This window comes from Pongo pygmaeus, chromosome 2 (genome assembly GCF_028885625.2).
Source record: "Pongo pygmaeus isolate AG05252 chromosome 2, NHGRI_mPonPyg2-v2.0_pri, whole genome shotgun sequence".
Classification (NCBI taxonomy): Eukaryota; Metazoa; Chordata; class Mammalia; order Primates; family Hominidae; genus Pongo; species Pongo pygmaeus.
In genome coordinates, this window is record NC_085930.1 from 154,834,044 (window position 1) to 154,860,159 (window position 26,116).

The window sequence follows — 26,116 nt, forward strand, 5'->3', positions numbered from 1 at the left end:
TATTTGAACTACAGTACACATAAAACATGTAAGAAATTGCAGCCAGCACCCAACTGAATCAATTCTCTACTAAAACAAACCTAACAACAATGAAATGTTATCCATATGATTTAATGTAGATCCAGACCCTCATAATTTCACACTCAAAATGTCCAGCACCCAATCCAAAATTACTCAACATATAAAAGAACTAGAAAAGTCTGACAAATTACCAAGAGAAATTAAAACCAACAGACACCAACCCAATACGAAACAGATGTATAATTATCAGTTTAAAAAGCTTTTTTAGCATGCTCAAATAAGTCACAACAAACATTCTTTAAGAAATGGAAAGAAAAAAATGTCTCATCAGAGAGATGAACTTATAAAGGAGAACCAAATGGAAATTTTACAACTGAAAAATAAAACCACTAATGTTCTTTTAAATCTGTTAATTTAAAAAAAATCAGTAGATGGGTTCAATAGCAGAAGGAAGACAATAGAGGAAAGCAATTTTGTAGATAAATCAATAGAAAGTATTTAATTTGAATAATGGAATAAAAATATTGAAAAAAAGAACAGTCTTGGGAACTTGAGGACAATATCAAAAAGTCTAACATTTGTATCATCAGAATTGCAGAAAGATAAGAGGAAGATTGTGGTACGGAAAAAAATTTTGAAGAAATAATGCTGGAAAACTTCCCAAATTTGTGTAAAGACATAAACCTACAAATTAAAGTTCATCAAACCCAAAAGAGAATGAACTGAAAGAAATACATGCCCATACACATTGTAATCAAACTGATGGAAACCAAAAATAAAGAAAAAATGTTTAAAGGAGCCAAAGCAAAATAATACATTCCATATAGGAGGATAACTATACAAATTATTGTACATTTCTCATCAGAAAGAACACAGTGGAGTGAAAATTTTACTCTATTGAAAGAAAGGAGTTGTCAGCCTAGAATTATTATTCAGTAAAAATAACCTTCATTTACAAATGAAGATAAAAAATAAAGGGTACTCAAATTAGAAAGGAAGAAGTTAAATTATCCTTGTTTGTTGATGATATGATCTTACTTTTGGAAAAACCTAAAAACTCTACCAAAAACTGTTAGAACTGATAAACAAAATTCAGTAAAGTTGCAGGATACATAATCAACATACAAAAATCAGCAGCATTTCTATATCTCAACATTAAACAATCTGAAAAAGAAATAAAAAAGTAATCCAATTTACAATAGCTAAAGATAAGATAAAGAAATTAATTAAAGAAGTAAATGATCCTTACAATGAAAACTATAAAATATTGAAAGAAATTAAAGAGGACACCAAAAACGGAAAGTATTTTCATGTTCATGGATTGGAACAATCAATATTGTTAACATTTTTGTACTACTTAATCTACAGATTCAACGTAATCCCTGACGAAATACCAATAACATTCTTCACAGAAAAAAAAAAAGAATCTTAAAATTTATATGGAACCACAAAAGATCCAGAACAGCCAAAGCTATCCTTAGCAAAAAGTATAAAACTGGAGGAACCACATCACTTGTCTTCAAGTTATTGTACAGAGCTATAGTAACCAAAACAGCATGTTCATGGCATGTAAACAGGTACACAGACCAATAGAACAGAATAGAGAACCCAGAAATAAATAGATACATCTACAGTGAGCTCAGTTCCAACAAAGGTGCCAAGAACATCAGTTGAGGAAGAACAATATCTTCTATAAATGGTACTGGGAAAACTGGATATCCATATGCAGAAGAATGAAAATAGACCCTTATGTCTTGCTATACATGACAATCAAATCAAAATGAATGAAATACTTTAACCTAAGATCTTGTACTATGAAACTACTACAAGAAAACATTGGGGAAACTCTCCAGGACACTGGCCTGGACAAAGATTTCTTGAGTAATATTTCACAAACACAGGTAACCAAAGCAAAAATGGACAAATGGGATCACATAAAGTTAAAACACCTCTACACAATGAAGAGAACAACCAACAAAGTGAAGAAACAGCACACAGAACGGGAGAAAATATTTGCCAGCTATATACCTGAAAAGGGATTAATAACCAGAATATATAAAGAGCTCAAACAAATCAATAGAAATAATCTAATAATCTGATTTTAAAATGGGCAAAGGATCTAAATAGACATTTCTTAAAAGAAGACATACAAATAGCAAAAAGTAATATGAAAAAGTGTTCAACATCACTGGTCATCAGAAAAATGCAAATCAAATCTACAATGAGCTATCATCTAACCACAGTTAAAATGGCTTTTATCCAAAAGGCAGGCAATAACAAAATGCTGGTGAGTATGTGGAGAAAAGGAAACATTTGTACACCATTGGTAGAAATGTAAATTAGTACAACCACTATGGAGAACAGTTTGGAGGTTCCTCAAAAAACTAAAAATAAAGCTAACCATATGATCTAGCCATCTCACTACTAGAAATATACCCGAAAGAAAGGAAATTAGTATATTGAAGCAATATCTGCAGTTCCACATTTATTGCAGCACTATTCACAATAGCCAAGATTTGGAAGTAACGTAAGTGTCCATCAGCAGATGAATGGATAAAGAAACTGTGGTACATATACACAATTAAATACTATTCAGCCATAAAAAAGAATGAGATCCTGTCATTAGTCACGATATAGATGGAAGTGTAGGTGATTATGTTAACTGAAATAAGCCAGACACAAAAAAACAAACTTCACATATTCTCATTTATTTTGTAGGGGCTAAACATTAAAACAATTGAATTCATAGACATAGGGAGTAGAATCATGGTTACCAGAAGCTGGGAAGGTTTATGGGGGCTCAGGGAGATTAGTCAATGGGAACAAAAATATAGATAGATACAATAAATAAGATCCAGTGTTTTATAGCACAACAGCATGACTATAGTCAACAAGACTTTACACAAATTTGTGCACTTTAAAATAACTAAGAGTATAATTGGATTGTTTGTAACAAATAAAGGATAAATGTTTGAGGTGATAGACACTCCATTTATCCTGATGTGATTATTACGCATTGTATGTCTGTATCAAAAAATCTCACATACCTCATAAATATATACATCTACTATGTACCCACAAAAATTAAAACAATAGCAACAATAAAAAACAAAGATGAAATAAAGATGGTTTTGGGTGAATGAAAACTAATAGAATTCATCACCAGCAAATCTACTATGAAAGAAATGCATAATTTTTTCAGGTGGATGGGAAAAGGTACCAGAGGGAAACTTGAAAGAAGAGCAACACAAATGGTAACATCCACATGAATATTATAGACTGTTTTATGCCCAAGTTTTAAAAAGATGTATAATTGCTAAAAGCAAAAATTATAACATTTTGGATGATTGTTTAATATACAGAGTTAATACGTATTACAATTAAAACATGAAGGGGAATATTAATTCTAAGTAAACTGTGAAAAGTTAAGTATATATATATATATAGAGAGAGAGAGAGAGAGTAATCTCTAGAGTAGCCACTGGGAAGATGTACAAAAAGATATTCAAAAATCTAATCGATAAAATGGAATTCTTAAAACATTTGAATAATCCAAAAAGGCACAAACAGTGGAATTAAAAACAGAAGCTACTTACCATAGGATACTATATCATTCTTAGCTATCTATTTTAGAGTAATGAAAATCTATAGTCACAATAAACATGTACATGAATGTTTCTAAAAGTTTTGTTTGTAGTTACTCAAAACTGGAAACAACTCAAATGTCCTTTAGTAGGTAAATGGGTTAAATCTGTAATTTATCTATGTAATGGATTACTACTCTGCAATAAAAAGGAAAAATTTATCCATGCAATAGCACTGTTGATTACCAAAGGTATTATACTGAGTGAAAGAAGCATTTTCAAAAGGTTACATACTGTATGATTCCATTTATATGCCAATCTAGAAAAGGTAAAACTATATAGAAGATCAGTTTAGTTGGTGTTATGAGGAAGGGGAAGTTTTAACTACAAAGGGGCAACAAAAAAAATTGTTTGGTGTGATTTGGCTGTTTATATTCTGATTATAGTGATTGTTACACAAATCTACTTTTATGTTAAAATTATGTTAAAACTGTACACCAAAAAAAAGAGAAAAGTTTTGTTGAGAAAAAAATCTTAATTGAATTGCCCAAGATTATGTGAGATTTATGTCAGAAGAAAAGTAAATAGTCTTCTGACTGGGCCCTCAAGCATTTCTTGAAAGAAATGAATTGATAAAGGAAAAAGCATTTTACTGGTAGATGTCACAATGGTAATTTGGTAATACATTAACACATTTATCTTTATTTTTTATTTTTTTATTTTTTTGGAATGGAGTCTTGCTCTGTCACCAGGCTGGAGTACAGTGGTACCATCTCGGCTCACTGCAACCTCTGCCTCCTGGGTTCAAGCAAATCTCCTGCCTCAACTTCCTGAGTAGCTGGGACTACAGGCGTGCACTGCCATGCCCAGCTAATTTTTGTATTTTTAGTAGAGACAGGGTTTCACCATGTTGGCCAGAATGGTCTTGATCTCTTGACCTCATGATCCGCCCACTCGGCCTCCCAAAATGTTGGGATTACAGGCGTGAGCCACCATACCCGGCCAACACATTAATTTTTAAATTGAAATCACAAATTTTAATGTACTTAAATAACACTTTATATCCTCCAAAAACATTCCCAGGTTCAATATTTTCTGCCATATGACTTTACAGTTTCTCCTAATAAAAGTTCCAAGAGTATTTCTCCATCACGCAATTTGGGTTCAGCTATATAACTTGTTTTAGCAAAAGAATAAAGTAGAAGTGATCATGTGCCAGTTTCAAGCCTAGACCTTAAGAGGCCTTGTATGTTTCTATTTGCCCTCTTTTACCTCTGAGGTTGCCATGAGAAAAACATTGCTGGGGTTAGCCCACTTGCCCTGGGAGGGAGATGAGAGATGTGTAGTGCAGAAAATCCTGCTAAACTAAACCTAACTAACCCACAGATCAGTAAGATTAATCATCAGCATGTTAAAGCACTGTGTTTGGAGGTGGTTTGTTATGTAATCTTGTGTGTGTCAAAGGCTAATGGAAATCTTCATAAAGCAAAAACTGACCTTTAATCCCTAATAGGACTTCAGTCTTATGGTAACAGCTATGAGAATCAAGATATCTAGGAAAGTGTTCCAACAAAAGGAACAAAACAAATCCAGTTCTAGTAAGTGGAGTACATAGTTTATCCATTGGCTCAAAATAGATGTTAACAGATTTGAAAGAAAAAGTCAAAGCAAGGCAGGCATCAGTGTTGTTACTTGATCTACTGGAGGCCCTTAAGCACAGATAAGATTAGAACTCAAGAGTTGAAAGCAAGACTGACTCTCTTGGTGAAGTTCTAATGTATACATAGAATAGATGATGGTTAACTAAGAGGAATGCCTTTATGAAAATATAACGAGGCCTCAAATACATAACCCATTGTGTTTCTTTTGAGCTGGCATCAAAAGAGCTTAATGATAGTTTTTGTGTGTGTGTGTGCAATTACAATAAGCCTCTCACTGCTTTGTCTCAGTGTTTTCTGACCTTTCTTGTCTTCATTTTAATAGTATTTACATTATTCCTTTGGACTACCTCTAATTCATTTTGAGTGTGACAGATAGTATAAATATCAATGTATGATACTTTAGCCTACGAACCAGTGCCTTTAGAATTGTACATCATGATCTCACCAACAATGTATGCAATATTTCAAGAATAATGGGGGGGATACCATGAAGGTTGCTACTTGCCTTTTATGTAAATGGCTAATAACACTGATTTTTATAAAATTCTATTCACTATACTGAAATACTCAGGCAATCTTAAAAACTTTGGGGAAAAAATGCCTTTGCCAAATGATCCAGGGTCACAAATTTAAATCATTGCAGTTGTTCTGGGTAACTCTTATTCAATACTGTGATTAATTTCAGATGAGAGAGACTGAAAGTTTTCTGCCAGGCTTTATGAAACAACACTCCTTTTAACAGCTGAAAGATATCTAAAGTCAAAGGAATAAAAAGTAGTTTATTTTGGTTATGTCTTAAAACCCAATGTTTTAAATAAAAAGAGAAGCAATGAGCATAGCATTAAAATTTGTTTCACTTGGAAAGTCCTTAAATTTGGAAAACCAATTTTGGATCCCATGCTTATGAGCTATGTCATTTGCTATCAATGATGATACAAGTTCACAATGTGATCTTAAAATACTTTCATTTATGATACATATTAACCAAATTATATGATGCATAAACCCAACAACATAAGAAATATTAGCACTGTTAATCTTTACTTTTTCAAAATCCTTTTCAAACTTTTCTAAACATTTTGTGGACATAAACAGTAACGTAAGTGTTCTAACTTTATTGCAATCTTAAAGAATTGCATTTGAAAATTCTGGGACTACTATTATCAGAAAATTAAACTAGAACAGATCAAAAGCCTGATATTTACATTCAAACAACAACAAAATATTGTATTTACCTATAAGTTGAGAGAAACCACATTTAAGGATAGAACTCACTTAGATGCATATTAGGGTCATTGAAGTACTTTTAAAAATCACTGTACCTGGGCCTTACCCCCAGAGATTCTGATTTAATTGATCAAGGGTAAAACAGGATATCGCTATATTTTTTCAAGGCTCTCTCAAGTGATTTTAATGTCCAGCCTGGCTGGAAAATCATTGATCTTTTAAATCAATGTAGTATGACTGCGGTAAAAATTGATAAAATGTTGGGCTTCATTTCTAGAATACAATGATGAGATCTAAGGAGGCTATCAGAACCACTATTATAGCCAGGTTGTTCAATCTGCTATCCAGGTGACACATTGTGAAAGGTGATGTTGACAAAGGAGAGAAACAGGTGTCACTGAGCACAGGATGATGATATGGTTTTGAAAACCTGAAATCTTTTCTTGAAGAGCAGATTTAGGAAAATTACAATCCATCTGCATTGCTAACACAGGGAAAAGACAATCAACATAGTCTGTGTTCCTCCAGGAGGCAGAGCCAGAACCAATGGATAGAAGTTAGGATGGCAACTTTATCAGCTCAATAAAAGTAAGAGCATTTTGATTAGAGCTTTTCAGCCACAGATGAACAATCTGTAAAATACTCAAGCACAGGCCAGGTGATCTGTCATGAACATGGGAAAGAGGTTGAACTATAGATATTTTCTTCCTCATTGTACAAATAACCTGAAAGAACATCTTGAGGCTTCATGAAATTTCTCAAATCACGTCCTAGTGGTTTAGAGGCTAAAACAGAATGACTGAGGGGACTCAGACTATTGGGTAGAACCAAGCATGAGCTGCTTGTTCTTTGTGTGACCTCGGGAAGTCTACCATGCATGCCCTCCTTAGCACTAGCCAAGTCTCTGGGTATAGCATACCCTCAAAGAGAAGTTTTTTTTTCTTTTTGTCTTTCCAAATAGAAATTTTAGTTATAGATTTCACTTAGATTGCTATTTAATGATTGATCAGACATTTTCCACTTATGATAGTTCCATTAATATACTACAGTAAACTCAGTATAGAAGTGTTATGTAGTGGTAGCACTATAACCTTTAAGTGCTAAGCTAGATCAGATTCTCCCAACCTGTGCTGCACATTAGAAGCACTTGGAGAACTTTTAAAATAACTGATGGCCTGGCTTCACCCTAGAGAATGGAATTTAATAGGTCTAGGTAGGGTCACAACATTAAATGCTTTTAATAGTTCCCAGATGATTTTAATAGGAGGCTGACAACCACTAAAAATTTCTAAGGTCGTTCTCTAAAACTTCAGAATTCAATGCTTTATTTTCATTTAATTGCAAATAAGTATATTGTTTGTTGAAAAACAGAACAAATTAAAAAAAAAAAAAACCTGTAGCCATGATCAGACTTTCGATTATAAATTTATACAGAACACAGCAAGCCATTCGAATTTTGGTTCATCTTTCTGAACAGTTTTGTAAATTACCAAGACTCAGTTGTCGAAAGCTAGCTCATCATTTTGGGTGGCATGAACCCAAGAGGAGAATAACTTAATTATGTTGAGTGATAGAATTAGCTTTCACAAAGATTGAAACAGGCTAAAACTATAATTTAAAACCAATAAAATTTAATTTAATAGCATTCTATACTTGGCTCAAGAAAAATGTGAAAGTAAGTACTATAAACTGAAGTCATGGCTTAACAGTGTTGTTATGAGAAGGAAAACAACATTTTTCCTGACTGCGAATTATCAGCAGTACAATACAGTTGCCCATTCCTCACCAAAAGTAATTTGATACTTAATTTTATTAACAAAAAATACAAAATATGAATGAGTCTTCTCTTTGCTTCTATACCACTTATACCTAGTACTACCTAGCATATTAAGTTCAGATCTGGCTACCACCCTTCCACAGCTATGTTGATAAACCATTCCAAATGTAGAGGAGAGTGATACTGATACCAGGACTTTGTAAAATCAGCAAGCCAGTCAGCTGGGAGGAGCAGTGAGGGTGGTCAGACAAAGACTAGTGAAGAATCTGGTATTTTTAAATGTGGAAAAGGTAATAAAGTGAGGCATAGAGGGGTGGTAGGTGGGAGGCAACTGTTGTGATTACTGCTGTTAAATATTTTATAAGCCCCATATTAAAAGGTATTAGGTTTTTCATATAATTTCCAAGTGTACCCATATAAGCTTTACAAAGAAGTTACAAAAGACAGTCTTCATTACAGTTATGGAGAAAGCTTTGCTGTTTCTGTGTTAGAATGCAGTAAATTGCCTGTCACCAAATTGTAATGCAGGGTTGATATCTAAATCATGTTTGTAATTTCAGGTACATTGATGGGCTTGTAACAGATACTCATAAACATTCACTAAATGAAGTTTTCAAGTAAACCTGGGTGATCAACAACCAGGAAAGCTTGAAAGATGATTTGTTTAGGGTAGAGGTAGGACAGACTTTGGACTATATAGCTTTTAACACTACTTCCAATCCTCAGATTCTATTGTTAGATGACATAAATTAAATCACAAAATCCTAAGATAACTCTAGATTTTTATTATTTGTAAATCAACATAAACCTAAATTCATCTTCTCCTAATAAAGTGTACATCTTTTTCTCACACACGATTGTCGTTTTAGTCAGGTTAAAATAAGCGGTCTTGCAAGCCTTGAAACTTCAGTGGCTTAACATAGAAAACTTCATTTTTCTCTCTCGCATAAATCTGTTGTCCTGGCAGCTATTAAGGACAACTTACTTCCCAATAGTGATTCAGAGATCCAGGCATCTCAATACATATGCTTCAAGGTCTCTAAAATGGGCTCTTAAATGTGTGGCTTTGCAAGTAATCCACATAACTTCCATTCATTGGCCACTGGCCAAAAGCAGTTCCATAATCCCACCTAACTACTAGTGGGAAGGAAATCTGGGAAGCCCATGTATATTCAGCTAGCTATACATGTAACTGTCACAAAAGTAAACCATCAGTGAAGATTAAGATTCAGGGCTACAAGCATCTGAGAGAGGACACAAATTAATTATGTCATACAGACAAGTACATGTTCTGTAATTCTTGTTCTGTCTTCATTTTAGAACTTAAAAAAATACTGTAACATTGGATTAAAATTTTGCAAGAAAATCTATTGGAGGATGAAACTGTCTAGAATACAGTGTAGATGATATTCTGTCCAAAAATAATAGATTAGAAAATTTAATGTCAAAACAAATGTCCCAAATTGGATGAAACCCCTCTAATCAATGGCAAGTTAGATGGCAAGTTAGATGTGTGTTTATGTTCATTCTCCACATACTTACTTGAAATATAATTAATCATAACTCCTGAATCTCATTGCTCCCTCTTAATTCTTATTACTTTACGCACTTAAATTTGCTCTTTGGTACCTTTTAAATATCTCAGACTGGGCAATTCACTTACCAATTTTAAAAATAGCTCCTCTATATTGATTAAAAAATAGGACTTCACAAGAACCTCAAGAGAAGTTCTAAGTTTTATTTTTTCTGACATCATCCCAGTTATAACTTTCCCAAATAATTCATATTTTGAACAGAGTCCTACAGGTCCATAATTCTGAAATTATAAAGTTTTCGTTCCATTATTTATCACATTTGTAAGACCAGACTGAATAGATGTTAAAATGACATTTGGACAAAACCAAGAGAGGCCACACCCAATGGGCAATCGAATCTGTAACTGAGGTAACAACACTAGTTCCAGAGTCAGTACATATCAAAGCTACACTTTCCTTGGCATTTGAAAATCCACTGTCTTCACATATTTCTAGTTTAGAACTATTTTCTAGTTTAAAGTTAGAGGATAAAATATAGAGTTTGTAGTCATTATATAAAACAACACTTTTTAAAGCACCTTTTAGAAAACTGCTTTAAGATGTATAAAAGCAAATTAAATTTGAAACACTTATTGAATGTTTAATACAAATACACATAGTAAGCACATACTAAGCAAATTACTCATAAACTGAACCCTCCCTCTCTCAGTCCTTTGGCCCAGAATGCTGAGGATAACAGTGATAGTTTCCTTTTATACTGTCTTAGTGCATCACTGTATCCAACTTGAGGCCACCTACATGTTCCTTTATTCAGGGACAAACTGTACAATATTTCGCACATCTTTACTTCACACAACTACAGTACACATAGGTTTATTTTTTGGCTACCTCTTAAATTCAAAACACCTATTCCCCCTCAGGGATCATTTTGATTCAAATAGAATAAAATTTCAGACATAAAACCAACTTCCAGTTAACACGTAAATAGCTACTATATGCCAGACTGTATGCTAAAACTGAAAAGATGGAATAAGACCCAGTCCTTGCCCTCAAGGAGCCCATGGCCTTATTGAGGAGAATGAAAGGTAAGTAAACAATCCAGTATGCAAAGTGCTCTGAGAAGGAAAGCCTATTAGAGATACACTATAGGCAATTAATCCTGTTTCAGTTATCCATTTCTGTGTAACAAACCATGTGGAAACTTAGCGACTCAATAAATTATCATCTTTTATAGTTCTGTATAGGTTTGCTTAGCTCAGCTGGGTGTTTCTCGGCTGAGGGGTCTCACATGTGGTTGCAGGCAGATGTTGACAGGAGCTATATTCATCTGAACTGGGATTTGTCTGGGACTGATGTCCAAATAATTCACTCATGTGGTAGAAGTTGATGCAGGAGCTTGGTTTCAGCTGTTGGCCAGAGTGCTTGCACATGGCCTTGCCATGTGGCATGCGCACAGAATGGTACCTGGATTCTAGAGAATGCCCTAACAGTAAATGTTCCAGGAGCTCAAAACCACAAAGCTTCTCATAACTCAATTTGGAAATTAGGCAGTCACGTCTACTGCATTCTATTGGTTACAGAGGACCCACCTGGGTTCACAATGGTATGAGTACTGGGAGGCATGGTTCATTGAGGACCATCTTTGTCGACTTGCTATCACAGGCACAAAATCATTTCAAAAATACATATTTTTAAAATTCTCTCTCCTCTTGGCTCATAGGTCAATGGGAAAGCTGTCTGAGACAATATGAAAATCAATGATGCCACTCTAGCATTAGCTGAAGATCCCCTTGATTTTGTCCAGCAGCCAAGACACTAAGTGACCCAAAGGAAGAAAAGGGTGATCAACGAGGCTGTGCGGTAAGTAAATGTGCAACAGCTGGAGTAAATTAGAACTACTTTAGTGCATAACTGCAGCAGGAATAAATTTTGTTAATCTTCAAAAAGTCAAAACAAGGATTGTAACTTTCACAGTATCTGAATCACCCAAATTTTACTACCACAAGACTTTTGTCCTCATTGTTGCACTTACCAGTTCCGTACTGATAATAAAGAAAAATTATGATTTACCTTTTCCTAACAAACAGCAATTTTTAAAATTTTGTTTTTACAATAGGACCCTATGGAGCTGTTGTTTTATGTAAATTAAGTAATTTTATCTACTCTAAACAAACTGCTTTATCAGTTGTAGTCAAATCTGACTACTCCTATGCTTATTTTATTATTAATCCAAGTAAATATTCTCTATTGAACATAGATTAGCAGTTTACAAATTAGATAAAAATAGAAAACAAATCACTTCAACAGTATCAACTAGAAATATGCTAGCTACCCCTTATTTCAGAATAAGGTGTCACAATTCTTCCTTTTAAAATGTTGTATTGTATCATACTTAAAAATATATAAATAATTCCTGAATAAAAGCATCCAATATTTATCATTTTATTAGTATTAGCCTTTGGGAAAAAATTTGATAGCATGATTTTATAAAGCTCTTGCATTTGCTTTAAATTTAGGTTCTGTTAGCTAACTATTTTGGCCACAAGGTGGAGCTGTGATGTCACAATTTGGCAAGATTTGTAAGATACAAAAACTATGTAAATACAGATGAAAATAATTTAATAAAATAGGATCTCATCTTGTAAATATGCACTATTTAAAATTTATCAATTCTCCAAACATTAATTATCAGGAGAAAACTATCATTTAATTTGTCCAGTTCTCACTTAGCAGTTATTGAGCTTTATCATATATAAAATTGTCTTCAGTAGATGCAGAATTATTCTGTCATTTCACATCACGATCCCAGATTTAGTGACTTTAAACCAGTGTTAAAATAATGTCTTTCAAAATTATTTTGTAATTAATCACAGACTAATTCATTAACCATTACAAAATGTACATTTTTTTTCTCCTTCTCCATCCCTTATTTTGTTATCCAATATTGACTTCAGGATCATCCATTATATCTTCTAAAATAATTCTTTCAGTTGATTATTTGTATTTTGTATTGTTAAACAGGCAGAAATTTCTAATTTTCAAAAGAGAGTATTCAGATTTTGAGTCAACCAAATTTCAGTGAAGATAGACTAGCATGCTAAACTCATCAATTGTCTCTTGAATTATTAAATAAACAAACATTACCACCACTTCAATAATATCTGTCAGGAATGAAACCACTTTTCCAAATGAATGTTTCCTGATCTATTTTAATATATTAAGAATAAAACAAAAATATATCCATACATCTGTTGATGGACATTTAGGCTGTCTCCAAATCTTACCTATTGTGAACAGTGCTGCAGTAAACACAGGAGTGCAGATATTGCTTCGGTATACTGATTTTTTTTTTTTCTGGGCATATACCAAGCACTGGAATTGCTGTATCATATGGCAGCTCCATTTTTAGTTTTTTTGAGGAACCTCCAAACTGTACTCCATAGTGGTTGTAATTAATTACATTCTCAACAGCAGTGTGTGAGGGGTCCCTTTTCTCCACATCTCTCAAGCATTTGTTATTGCCTGTCTTTTGAATATAAGACATTCTAATTAGGGTGAGATAATATTTCATTGCAGTTTTGATTGGCATTTCTCTGATGAACAGTGATGTTGAGTATATTTTTAAATGCTATTAGAAAGATTTAAGACTTATAAAGTTCACAAATCCCTAGCCTGTTTACTTACCTTTCCAGTCTAATTTCTTTTATCAAAATAATATAATTATGCAGTACATCACATTTTTAAAGCATTTCTACATGTGCAATTTTCTCTTCTCATTATTTCTTAGTGTACTTCTCTTCCATTTTAATCCAAAACTCATTGCATTAAGAAATTTTATACATTTCCCTATTTTTCTTCCCAATGGCTTTTTCTTAATAATTATTCTTAAATAATGCTGTGGCTTGCTACTCTAAAAGACCACAAAACAAACAGTTCTGTTTGATACACTGCTTTCATGAAGTCTTGAAGACTTCAATATTCCACAACAGTTAACATCTAGTCAGAGGGAGTTATTTACACAGACACAATTATGACTAAAAATTCTACTGGGCTCTTCTGCAACTTTGAGACATCTGTTGAATAACCATTCCAAATTCCAAACGAATGACAAGTTACCAGCATGTCATGTAAAATGGGCTTTAGGGCATAAAAAGCAAATAAATCAAGACATACATATGTCAGACAGGAAAACACAAGTGAGTATATAAAGAGATTCTGTGACGAGGATGGACCACTCAACTCATATGTTCATTGTTTTCCACATTTCTATTCCATAGAAGGATATTTGACCTCTTAGTTAAGTTACCAATACAGATAAATTACTAGTGTTTTCAAAGATGAAGCAGAATTAAGATTAATGCACTGGATGACTATTGAAGTATCTATATTAAGGAAAATATTCATATTGATTCCTGTGCACATTGAGAAAAAATTCTACCACGGTGAGCATTTAAAGCATCTTGGTAATGTATGTACACACATACACACACATGCACACTTGTGCACACACATGCGCACACACACATGGTTACTATTGACATCCATATGCTTCCATTTATTCAAATTAGTTACGTGAATGTCTCCTTTTCTTTCTAGTCTTTTTTTCTTTAAACAATCAATACACAAATATATTTCTATAATATTTCAAAAACACAAGGGTAAAAGGTAAAAGACATAAATCCTATTTACTCCTCCATGATCTCATACCACTCTCCAGAGTTGTTCCTCTCTAGGAAATTTTCTGTAGGTTTATGCACACATATATAGTATTTTGTTTATAACATAAATGGTATCATACTCTAAATAGTGTGACTTTATCAGGTTCATCTGTCAGAGATACCCGATTGTTGCAGATACACAATAAGCCCTTGGACTACATGTGTTTAAACTACGCGGGCTCATGTGTATGCCGGTTTTTTCTGTCTCTGCCACCCCTGAGACACCCTTCCTCTTCCCCTTCCTTCTCGGCCTACTCAGCGCGAAGACAACAAGGATGAAACCCTTTATGATGATCCACTTCCACTTAATGAATAGTAAATATATTTTATCTTCCTTTATAATTTTTTAAATAAATTTTTCTCTAGCTTATTCTAACAATACAGTGTATAATGCATATAACATATAACATAAATGTTAATCAGCTGTCTGTTATCAGTGAGGCTTCCAGTCAACAGTAGGTTATTAGTTGATAAGTGTTGAGGGAGTCAAAAGGTACATGTGGATTTTCGACTGCACGGGGATCAGTGCCTCTAACGCCCACATTATTCAGGGGATAATTGTTTATATATATGGGTGTGTGTGTGTATTTTTTTTAAAGCCTTTATTATATTGCATAAAATGAATGAATCAAACAACAGATGTACTTTCTGTATCTTCTGCTCTGTGTGTTTCAAGTTGTATTTTTCTCCATCCTTCCAATTCTACTTGTTTTCCGTTTTTCAAATTTTTTAATCTACTTATGGGAATTTTTCTAATTTTCTCTCACGAATTATGAATCATCTTTTTAAAGCTACATTTTATATTATTTCATGGAATGTAGGATAAGAGGAAAGACAAAAAAAAAGTGCTCAATAGACTACCTGGATCCCATTTCTGAAAACATGGCATGAGACTGAAATAGTTATGCTAAGTAACCACCCATGGATACCAAAATGGAAAATAACTAGTACCTGGGAGATGTCTTTGAACTGTACCACAAGAGATATTAAGCTGGCTTGCACTGGTAGGAACGAACTGATCTGCTTTTATAACCAGAGTCTGTTCCGATGAGTTGGCATCGATGTCATACCAGGTGTTACATATTTTGAAAACCATTCCTGATGTACAGTAACATAATTCACAAATCATTACTAAAATGTCTCCTCATCCTAGCTGATGGATAGTAGAAATTTTCTTTGGGTATTAAGTGTCGCCAAAGCAGAGAACAAGAGTAGAACCAACTTCCTTATCTTTTTAAGTCCATCTCACAGTGACTATAATGTCTTCTTCATCAACATATCCTTGGTGCCTGGAACAGTGCCTGACCCATAATAGAGACCCAGAAAATATTAATAAACAAATAAACCTATATTGAATAACGTTTAGGCTTCTATTTTCTCACTTTTAAAATGAGTTAGATCAAATCCCTAGTCATCCTAAAATTGAAGATTTTATAATTTCATTTATAATTCAATAGTTTCATATATCATTAAATCTACTAAGCAAAATGAAAAATTATAGGCTTCATTCTTTCAGACAATTCCATCATGTATTCACTTCAGAAGATAAACACCAATAATAAAGAGAACAACAAAACTTTCTAAAATTATTTTATTTTTTATAATTTTCTAACACACGGTGTTAGAAAATGAATTTTGGCACCGTGATTAAGAATTTCTTTTCAAGTTTAACCTTTACATTAAAAACAGTAGCTACAATAAGGGTATTTCAACCTTACTTAGAGAAGTGATAAAACATCAAGTCAACAAATATTTTTGTTGGAGAATTTTTTTATAAGTGGGATAGAGGGAAGTTAACATAGACACTCAGAAGAATAAAATGGAAATTATACCAGGAAGATAAAAAAGCAAATAACCCTCCCCCCAAAAAAAGAATAAGGAGCGAGACAAAGGGCAAAAGGGAAGAAGCAAGGCTCAACAACTTTGTTTTCCTGATATAAAATTCAAGTACTTAAAAAGTTTTTTTAAAAAATAATTAAATGCACTACTCATCTCAATGAAATTTTTCGTTTTCCTATTTTCTAGAACTTTCTAAAAAAGGAAACAAAGCAAAAACAAACAAAAAAAAAACCTCTTTGACTTAAGGACACTTGCTGATCTTGACACTTGATAATACTTTAAGAAATGGAAAGGTTTTCCTAAATCTAATACCTGCTTAATATAATCCACTTTGGAAGATTCACCTGAAAGAAACATAGGGTTTGATTTTTAATATAAATATAAAATAATCTGCCTTAAAATCAAAACAAAAATGTTTTCAACTGTATACGCTCCTCAGTTGTGTTTTGTACTAATTTTCTTGAGGAAAACATTGTGTAATTCTTTGTGTGTTCCCTTAGTAACTACTGTAAATAAGACCTGCATAGGTGTTCAGAAAAATACTTAGTTGCATACAAATCCAGTTAGAATCTGATTTTCAAGGTTTTAAAACATGGTAATTTTCATTTATATCCATTTTGTCTACATTTCCTCTATATTTTGATAAATAAAAATCTTCCCATGCTTTTTTTAAATAAGAAAATATTATGAGTCTTGCTATTTGTACCTAAATATTTTATCAATTTGAAACACAAATTCATCAATTGTCATTATTCTCAGAGGCAACAAAGCACAGAAATAAATATTTAAGTTTTTTCTTTCTTTTCTTCTTCAATCTGTGTTTTAAGGCTCAGAGCAGACATTAAGAAATATCAAACAATTTTTTATAAAAAGTTTTTCAAATGTTTGGCCCAAAATGAAGTCCTTCTGTTGACGTTATTTAAATATTCCCCTCATCTTCTCAGCCACAACTTCAAAGACGTGTTCATGCCAGTCATTCATCCAAAATAAATTTCAATTCAATGAAAAGTAAATAACTTAGGGATCTATAAATGACACTGCAATGTATCTTGTTCCATTTTTAACAGGAAGTCCTTCATGCAAATGTGTGAGTCTCCCAGGATGCATGAAGCTCCAGCCTTTTCGTGGTGACTCAATAGAGCAATTGTACCTTAGAAATTTGCAACCACCTCCCTAAAAAAGTTAAAATGAAGAAATACATCAGATTATATTTAACCAGTGGCAAAATTCAAATTATGTCATTTGAGCAAAATTTAAAAAAGAAACTAAGGCCTAAGGCAAAGTCCTTTTCATAATGATATATTTCTTTTGAACAATCTAAAAACACAAGAGTCATAATTACCTGAAAGTCTTCTCCCACGTTATTAAGTGCAATGTTTATGGTAAATGTAGAAGCATCATGATGAGGACGAAGAGAACGCTGTCGTTCGGGGGAATATTTTACTACAAAATTCAGTAGTGCAAATCCCTGAAAAAGCAAAGTAAGCCAGTGGATTTGCTTATTAATAAAAACATTAAAAAGAACACCTGTGTAAAAATGGGTAAGAAATAGGCTGGAGGGGTGAGAGGATAACTACCTTCGTATAATAGCCTGCAAAGACCTTCAGTGTAACTGGTGCAATGAACTCCCGGATAAAATGAAGCCATACATTCTCCAGATCAACTTGCTTCATGTGGATATCATCAGTTGGGACATTTTCATAACCACCAGATATACGGCTATCCTAGAAACAACATTAATGACATAATAAGCTGTACTCCACGTGCAATTCCCATTTATATTATAGTATTTTTTTCAACCACAGATCATAATAGACAACAAAAATAACAGTTGTTCCAATGTGGTATACCATCTGCTTTAACTGTAAAATTATCAAAATAACTTAGGTAACAGCTTTGTCAATGATACAATGACAAAACAAAGTAATGTAAGGTCAGTAGACTCCTTTCCTACTTCTTAAATGTATATGTGAAGTTTAGCTATAAAGTAAATAAAATTGACTTCCTAAGCCCTCACATCCCCTCTTAAAAATGAGTCTTTTTTTACAGTGACCCTTTAGGCAGTCTTAGCTGCTTGATGAGCATACACTTGGCATATCTGCTGTCTGTATTACCAAACACCGAAAACAAGCTTTCCCCGCCCTTCCTCACTTCTGTTTGTAACACTCAAAAGTTTTTGAATGATTGCTTTTCATTATTTCACCACCTACTGACTTAAGTTCTTCCTTATACTTTAAGCTTCCCTCTCCCTTATCAGCTCATTACCTGGGGGACATAACCGTGCAGAGGCAGTAATATTCCAGAGTATTCTGCTAAAATGGCACGTCTGTTCTCAGAGGAAAAGAAACACATCTAACCACTGGCAGTAGTATTTCCTGCCAAGTCTTTGACACTGAAGGCAAATGCAAAACTGAATTACACCTAAGGCACTCAGATCCCTCCTTCCTATCTTTACACACAAAAACAGTTTTGACAGCCAGATAACGTTTGCCTTAGAATTTTCACCATAGCTCACTGAAAATGCAAGGAATAAAAAGTGGCCTTGGAAAAGAGTGATATCACTCTGTAAAGACATGTGTTACCTAACAAACTCTGGCCTGAGGACATCTACCCTTAGGGAACATCCAGTGTAATTACATGCATAAAGGAGAAACCCGCCCAAACTGATGAAATTACTTAAGTGTTAAAAAATTGGTTGGTGGGAGAAGTAGACTGAAATCAGAGCCTTGGCTAGCCAATTTATCTAAGTCTAGAACTCAGAGACATATGAGAAAAAGTATATAACCCCTCCAAATTCTCTGAGTATCTACTTAACCCCCACATACATTTTAGTTCTTAGTGTGAAATTACAACTTACATGATGTTTTCCCCCAGACCATTTGCCATAATGTTCCATTTCTTCTACCAATTCATCACAGGCTTTTTCAGAAAATATGGGGAACCAAAAGACATCTGGACAGGGCTATAAAATATGCATCATCGTTAGAAGACATAATAACTTCTGTGTCTTAATAGTCTAAAATAGTTATTTTAATATGTGTAAAATAAAAAATATTGTATGACTAGGAAACATAGTTTTCTGTCATGGTTTATTGACAGTATTTTTTTTCTCATGGTACATAAATAATGGTACACCTCAGAACTGATGACATCTTACATTCTCAAAAATTAGGTATTACGAATAGTTTTGAACACTAAGCTAAAAGAGAATTCATGTTTCGAAGATGTCTCTGAAAAAAGACTCTTTCAGAAAGACAGCCCAGTTTCTTCCAAAGATAAGCTTTCACTGCAAGAGTTCTACATCAGAGATCTGTCAACAGTTTCTATTTTTAGTGGTTTCAGAAAGCTATGACACATAGGAGCATGCTTTTTAAAAAGGCATGCTTTTAAAATGTTAATTTCTATGTTCTACATTTTACAACTGTATGTTCCTTAATGCCATTTAATCAGTAATTGAGCCAAATAAATTTTACCTAAAAGGTAGTTTCTCCACTTTCACATCTTCTGTGAAAGTAGTATTGTATTAATAATATTTCTTCTGGAAAATAACAGCAAAATTTTCTATACTTTGTAATCATTAATACAAACCTGTTCAACTATATTTTCAGTGAAAATCTTTGAATAATCACGGTTTATATACTTTTCCTTCCAGTCCTATAAAAAGAAGTACATATTAAAACAAATATCTTTATAAATACTTCACTGAAAAGTACAAAGCATATGCATTTTAGAAATTATTCAACTTATAAATGATTATGTATAGTGGACAAAATAGTAATTTTCAGAAATCACAGTATATAGCTTAATCTTTGCCTGGTTCTGAATATCCTTATGTCATTCTATGAAATACAAAATTTTTATTTATGAAATATTGTACCTCAGGATTTTAAAACTTAAGTAATCTTACGGTGAATAGATTCACACATTTTACAGACGCTCCCTGACTCACGATGGGGTTATGTCCCAATAAACCCGTGGGAGGTTAAAAACACACAGTACCCTGACAAATCCATCATAAAGCTGAAAATTCCTAAGTAAAGCCACCATAAGTTGGGGACCATCAGTATTTTAATATATACACAAAGTAGGTAAATAAATATGTGCTTAAAGGTAAAAGACAAGGAGCAAAATTCTACCAACAAATATTTGTAAAAATGAATTAGTTAATTCATTAACTAGGGTCTGTCTTATATGTCTATAGTAAATTATTCTAAATTTGATTTTTTAAATGAGTTTTTAAAATTTCTGCCTTCACTGCAGTTATTAATATTTATCAAGGAATAATCATGAGTTTACTAGCACTTTCACTTCTTTCAGTTACTAAAATTAAGGGTTAGGGCTCTATATTGAAAAATGGTTTCTCTTTATTCTAATCCATGAATTTGATTCTTTTTGACCAATCTCTGGCATAAAATCCACACACAAAGATATCTCAACTTTTTTCAACAAAAGCTAAAGAATTATTTTATTGGGTCAAGTTCTTTATTCAAATATGGATATTTATTAAAATATTAATATATTAATATATGGAGTGATATAAATATCCAAAAAGATCTCTTCTGAAATTTAGAATATTTCTAGAAATTATTAATTTTCTCTTTACAAAGTGCAAATACAGAGAGGCAGCAGGGAGGAAGTGAGACACAGACTCAAAATAATTCCAATCAAAAGATGTTTCAAAAGATATTTGCCTTAAATACATCTTTTGAGGCTAGATTTTAGGGGCTGAATATTTATATCACAATTTATGTCATTGGTTTTGCATATCTGTTTATATGTAACTCAAACATTTTTCATGTGAAGGAAACAAAGGTATCTTCAAAATTTTAATAAATTTCATGTTTATGTAGTATATATGGATCAGATTTCTATATTATCTCATTATTCCCTCTAATATTAATTAGCTTTCTGATTCTAAAATATGGGAAGAAAACTGAATAGTCATTCATAAGATTTAAGAATTTTTACCTGTAGCATTTTTCCTGTGCATCAATGCTGATTTTTCTTCAAGTTAAAGTAAAAAAAAAATCCCCTAAGATTTTATTTTAGGGCACTAGTATTAACATTTCATTGTAGATCACCTTTCAAATCATTGAGCAAACTGTGACTTTATTAATTTCTTAGAAATTCTGATAATGGGATAATCAATAAGCATTTTGCTATGCGGTATCCCTCACGAGGCATATTAATCAGGCTGATTTAACAGAGAACAAAGAAAGCCATGGAAAGAAAAGTTGTTCCTACTTAGTTCTGATATTTTCATTGCTTACTTTCCAAAGACTTGAATTCTTACACAAATATCTACAATTCAGGATATAATTCAGGATATCTGACTTGGAACCTAATGTCACCCAAGAAATCAAATAATTCTATCCCTCAAGACACCAAGAGATTCAATGGTGAAGTGAAATATGGAATTCTACCCTCACGACTAGAAAACACCTCTTTTCAACTTTACTTCCGTGAAAGAGGAAGGTATGTGGCTAAAATGGAACAAAAGTACTTTTAAAATAACACTATGTCAAAAGATAATATTTTCCTATTCAGAATATTCAGAGACAACTACATTTACTATCCCCATATCTCAACTATTCCTACAAAATAAAGGACAATTCTCATCAGGTGGATTGAGTCTGCAATTTAAAACTTTTACTATTGGCAAGGGGAAAATCATTACAGCAGTGTTACAGGTTTGATTGTTGAAGAGAGCATTTTCCCTTGAATAAGTGTGCCACCTGCCTAACAAAAAGATGTCCCTGTAAAACACAAAAGGAGCTAATTACTGTACCATTCAAATCTGTTACAAAAAAAAAAAAAAGAAGAAGAAGAAGAAGAAAACAGATTTTAAAAGGAAATTGTTTCTTCAAGTTAAGACTCTTCATATGCTGAATCAGCTTTCTCTGCAATTCTCTCTGGCTATCTTTGATGTACATTCACAAAACTGTCAAAAAATAATTTAAAAAAATGTTTTTTCCTAAACAAAATTTTTGAATTTTCTTCTAAAAAATCAAACTGTTATAATATGCGAGCTATTTGTAAACATGTTTCTAAAATTATGATTAAAACTGGATGGTGCTTTTGAATACACAAAACAAAAATATTAGAATATTGGAAGAGAACAAATTGATAATTCCCTTCCCCAAACCTAATAAGTGTCTTAATAAAAACAAGTTATTGGTCAAGTTTAGATCTACTCTATAGATCATGAAATACAATTAATTATGTCGTTTTAATTTTTTTCTTTTTATTTACTTTTAAAAAAAATTTCAGCTTTTGGATTCAGGGAGTATATGTGCAGGTTTGTTGCAAGTGTATAATGCATGATGCTAAGGTTTACGGTATGACTGATCCCATCACCAAGGTAGTGAGCACAGTACCCATTAGTTGGTTTTTCAACCCTTGTCCCCCTCCCTACTCCCTCACTCCTCTAGTGATCCCCAGGGTCTATTGTTCCTATACTTATGTTCACAAGTACCCAATGTTTAGCTCCCAGTCATAAGTGAGAACATGCAGTATTTGGTTTTCTGTTCCATTAATTCACTTAGGGTAATGGCCTCCAGCTCTCTCCATGTTGCTGAAAATGACATAATATTGTTCTTTTTTATGGCTTTATAGTATTCTATGGTGTGTACGTAACACATTTTCTTTATCCAGTCCACCATTAATGAACACCCAGTTTGAGTCCATGTCTTTGCTACTGTGAATAGTGCTGCAACGAACAGATACAGGTTCATGTGTCGTTTTGGTCAAATGACTTACTTTCTTTTGGCTATATACCCAGTAATGGAATTGCTGGGTCAAACAGTAGCTCTGTTTTAAGATCTTTGAGAAATCTTCAAACTGCTTTCCAATTTGCTAAACTAATTTACATTCCGACCAACCATGTACAAGCATTCCCTTTTCTCCATAGCCTCACCCATATCTGTTTTTGACTTTTTAATAATAGTCACTCTGGTGTGAGACAGTATCTCATTGTGGTTTTGATGTGCATTTCACCTTATGTCATTTTTAAAAGCCTCTAACCACATTTTATATTATTAACCGACTGATTTATAAACACAGTTATAGAAAAATAATAAAGTTGAGTATGAAATACATACCACAGGATTTTCAAAAATCTGCCAGAGGTCATTGTTATAATGAGAAGTATTGTAATTTGCAGTGGATAATAGCCTTCCAAATTCATGTCTATTAGAAATGTACATAAATACACCCTATATGCCAGAAAATAACAGTATTAATCTTAGAGGTAGGTACAAAAGTAAATTTAATCATAGGAAAAATATATAGAAGATATTAATTTCAATTTTTATATTTCATTTATGAACATGCATTTTTATTCATATAAAATGTGCATAGTTTAAAATAAAAAACTCAAATTTTGATTATGAATTCAGACACCACAGAAAACTAGTAGATAGCACTGACACTCAACTGAAAAAAAAGAAGAATGGACTGTTTTTGTCCCTTTCTCATTGATCCTAGATGTAGACATCGAGGAAAAAATTCCTGTTTGAAAGCAGAAATATTTTTGAGACACAGTGCAATGAATTATACCTCTTTTGGCTTATTTCTCTTTCAAAGAAAGCATCACATTTTTAATCAAGAATTCACTGCCAGTCATATTTCACCAGTCTGTTTCATTCCTTTCTTTTTCTAATGTTTAAAGGCTAACACGCAAATGAGTCATACATTATAAAGGCAGATAAAGAAAACCAATTTCATATTCTTGCCCCAACCAGACAAATGTGGAAAACACCACGAGGTAATGTTGTTTCTTTTTGGACCTGTTTTAATAGTAAAAGACTTAGTGATTAATAACTCAATAATGTGCACCTAAACCTTACTGTAATCAAATTCTATTTTATACCTACTTCTATCCTCTTCTCTCCCTTTAAAAAGAAATAAAAACCTAAAAAAAGAATGAAAGGGACTTAGGTTTAACTTTCTCACCTGTCAACCATAAAATATAAATCAGCTCAAAGAACCAAGAGTTGACTATCACACAAGACCCATGCCCAAGTCACACAAAACACACACACACATACACAGATGACTGATGAAAATCAACATTATACCAAGCTAAATGCAACTAAGGCCCTTAAAGAAACTTTACTACTAGGCAATATACTATATCAAATATTAAATAAACAAAAATAAATAAAATAAGTAAAAATAACACCTTTGGGGGGCTGAGCATTTGGAATGTTTCCGGAGTAGGGGAGTCTTTTTCCCTTTGTAAAGTCTAAAATGAAGAGAAGCATTGGGTAAGTTGACCTGTATACCCGCTCTCTCAGGTATTCTTGGTAAATAAAAATAATAGCAGCTGTTGATCAAAAGCTAACATTCTGAAATGTCCTTCATAGACAACATGCAGAACAAGCAAAGCTTATAGCGCACACAAAGAAACATCTCCAGCTCTTTCAGCCCTTCTTTTCTTTTCTTTTTGGGAGGTGTGGTGGGGTCAAACATAAGTCTAAGCTCATTCCTTAGCAGAACTTTCATTAGACACATAAGACAAAGGAAAAAAATGAGTAAGAGAGGCCATTCCATGATGCGCTGTTGAGTCAAATCAGCCAAACATGAGCACAAAATACAATCACAAGTACTGAGGATATTCAATAATAATGCACATAGGTTTGTAGAGAAAACAAACATATTCAAACAATACATGCTTTGTTAAACTAAGAAAAAAATACTTGCCAACTTTTCTGATTTTTCATCAAATCACAATTGCTTATATAAATTTGGAAATCGGAAATAAAATAACCCCATCATTTCTAAAACCAAAAATCATATCAATATATTCTAAGCCATATTTATGCATTTTGAAAAATTATTTTCTAGTCATGTTAAGTTTTATAAGAAAAGTATATTTGTAGTGCAGCAAGGTATCATTAGTATTTTATTTAGAGTAAATACACTACGTATCTCAACACTTCTACTAGCTTGGTGGTAATAATCCTGCTTTTTAAGAATGTGAAGTTAGTAACAACTTTAAAATTTTACCTAGTTAGAGAAAATGTGGACATTAATTTTAGAACAAAAATATTCTTAAATGTGGAAATATTGTTCCATCTAACCTTATCTAATTAATTTTAATTAGATCAAGTTTTCACTATAGAATTTCAAATTAAAGATGTATTCTTAAAAGAGCAAAGCTGATTTGTAACAAATACATCTTTATTACTGAAATCCAACTCTGTTGCCTATGAATTAGCCTGAGCACAAAAACTAACATTTTTCATACCATTTCTATAAGTAAATGTTAAATTATCTCCAAAATTGCTCCCAAATTTTTAACACAGAACCAAAAAAATTGGCTAGTACTTACAAATTAGCAAGACAAAGGGCATCAAAACACAGTGACACACCAACTGGTAAAGCAAGCCATCTTATAAGAACATTCAAGCAAGCCATCACTGCATATCTTACCATTTCTCTAGTATTTCGGCAAAGAGCCATATCAGGATCCAGTTTGTCACGAACAAAATAGTTCCTTTCATTCATCTCTGATCGGAGTGTCTTTCCTTTAATTAAGTACACATTAGCCATGTATGGGACATTCCATACTCCTCTGAAAGTAAAGAGAAGACATTCTTATATACCACAAATACAAACAATTTTGTTTCATTTTTACCTTTTTAAAATAAATGCTTTGTGTTTAGATTTTGTATATATAAATTATTGAATCAACATACAAATATATTCAATGATATATATATGATTACACTGTATACACTATATTTAATGA

At 32.8% G+C, this 26,116-nt stretch overlaps 1 protein-coding gene across 3 annotated transcripts in view; it reads right to left on the minus strand.

The window, feature by feature from the left end:
* Nucleotides 1–16,100: 16,100 nt before the first annotated feature.
* The window catches only part of PLOD2 (procollagen-lysine,2-oxoglutarate 5-dioxygenase 2), a 97,576-nt gene continuing 87,560 nt past the window's right edge, over nt 16,101–26,116 (minus strand). For 2 of the 3 annotated variants that reach the window (XM_054482612.2, XM_054482614.2), the window contains exons 13-20: nt 25,798–25,939; nt 24,545–24,607; nt 23,463–23,576; nt 19,951–20,016; nt 19,220–19,324; nt 17,940–18,086; nt 17,705–17,830; nt 16,101–17,535 (exon numbers count right to left, since the gene is read on the minus strand). In XM_054482612.2, coding sequence (XP_054338587.1) covers nt 17,380–17,535; nt 17,705–17,830; nt 17,940–18,086; nt 19,220–19,324; nt 19,951–20,016; nt 23,463–23,576; nt 24,545–24,607; nt 25,798–25,939 — 919 coding nt within the window. In that variant the 3' untranslated portion in view covers nt 16,101–17,379. The remainder of the gene's footprint in view (nt 17,536–17,704; nt 17,831–17,939; nt 18,087–19,219; nt 19,325–19,950; nt 20,017–23,462; nt 23,577–24,544; nt 24,608–25,797; nt 25,940–26,116) is intronic. The other variant, XM_054482613.2, reaches the window with a different exon arrangement.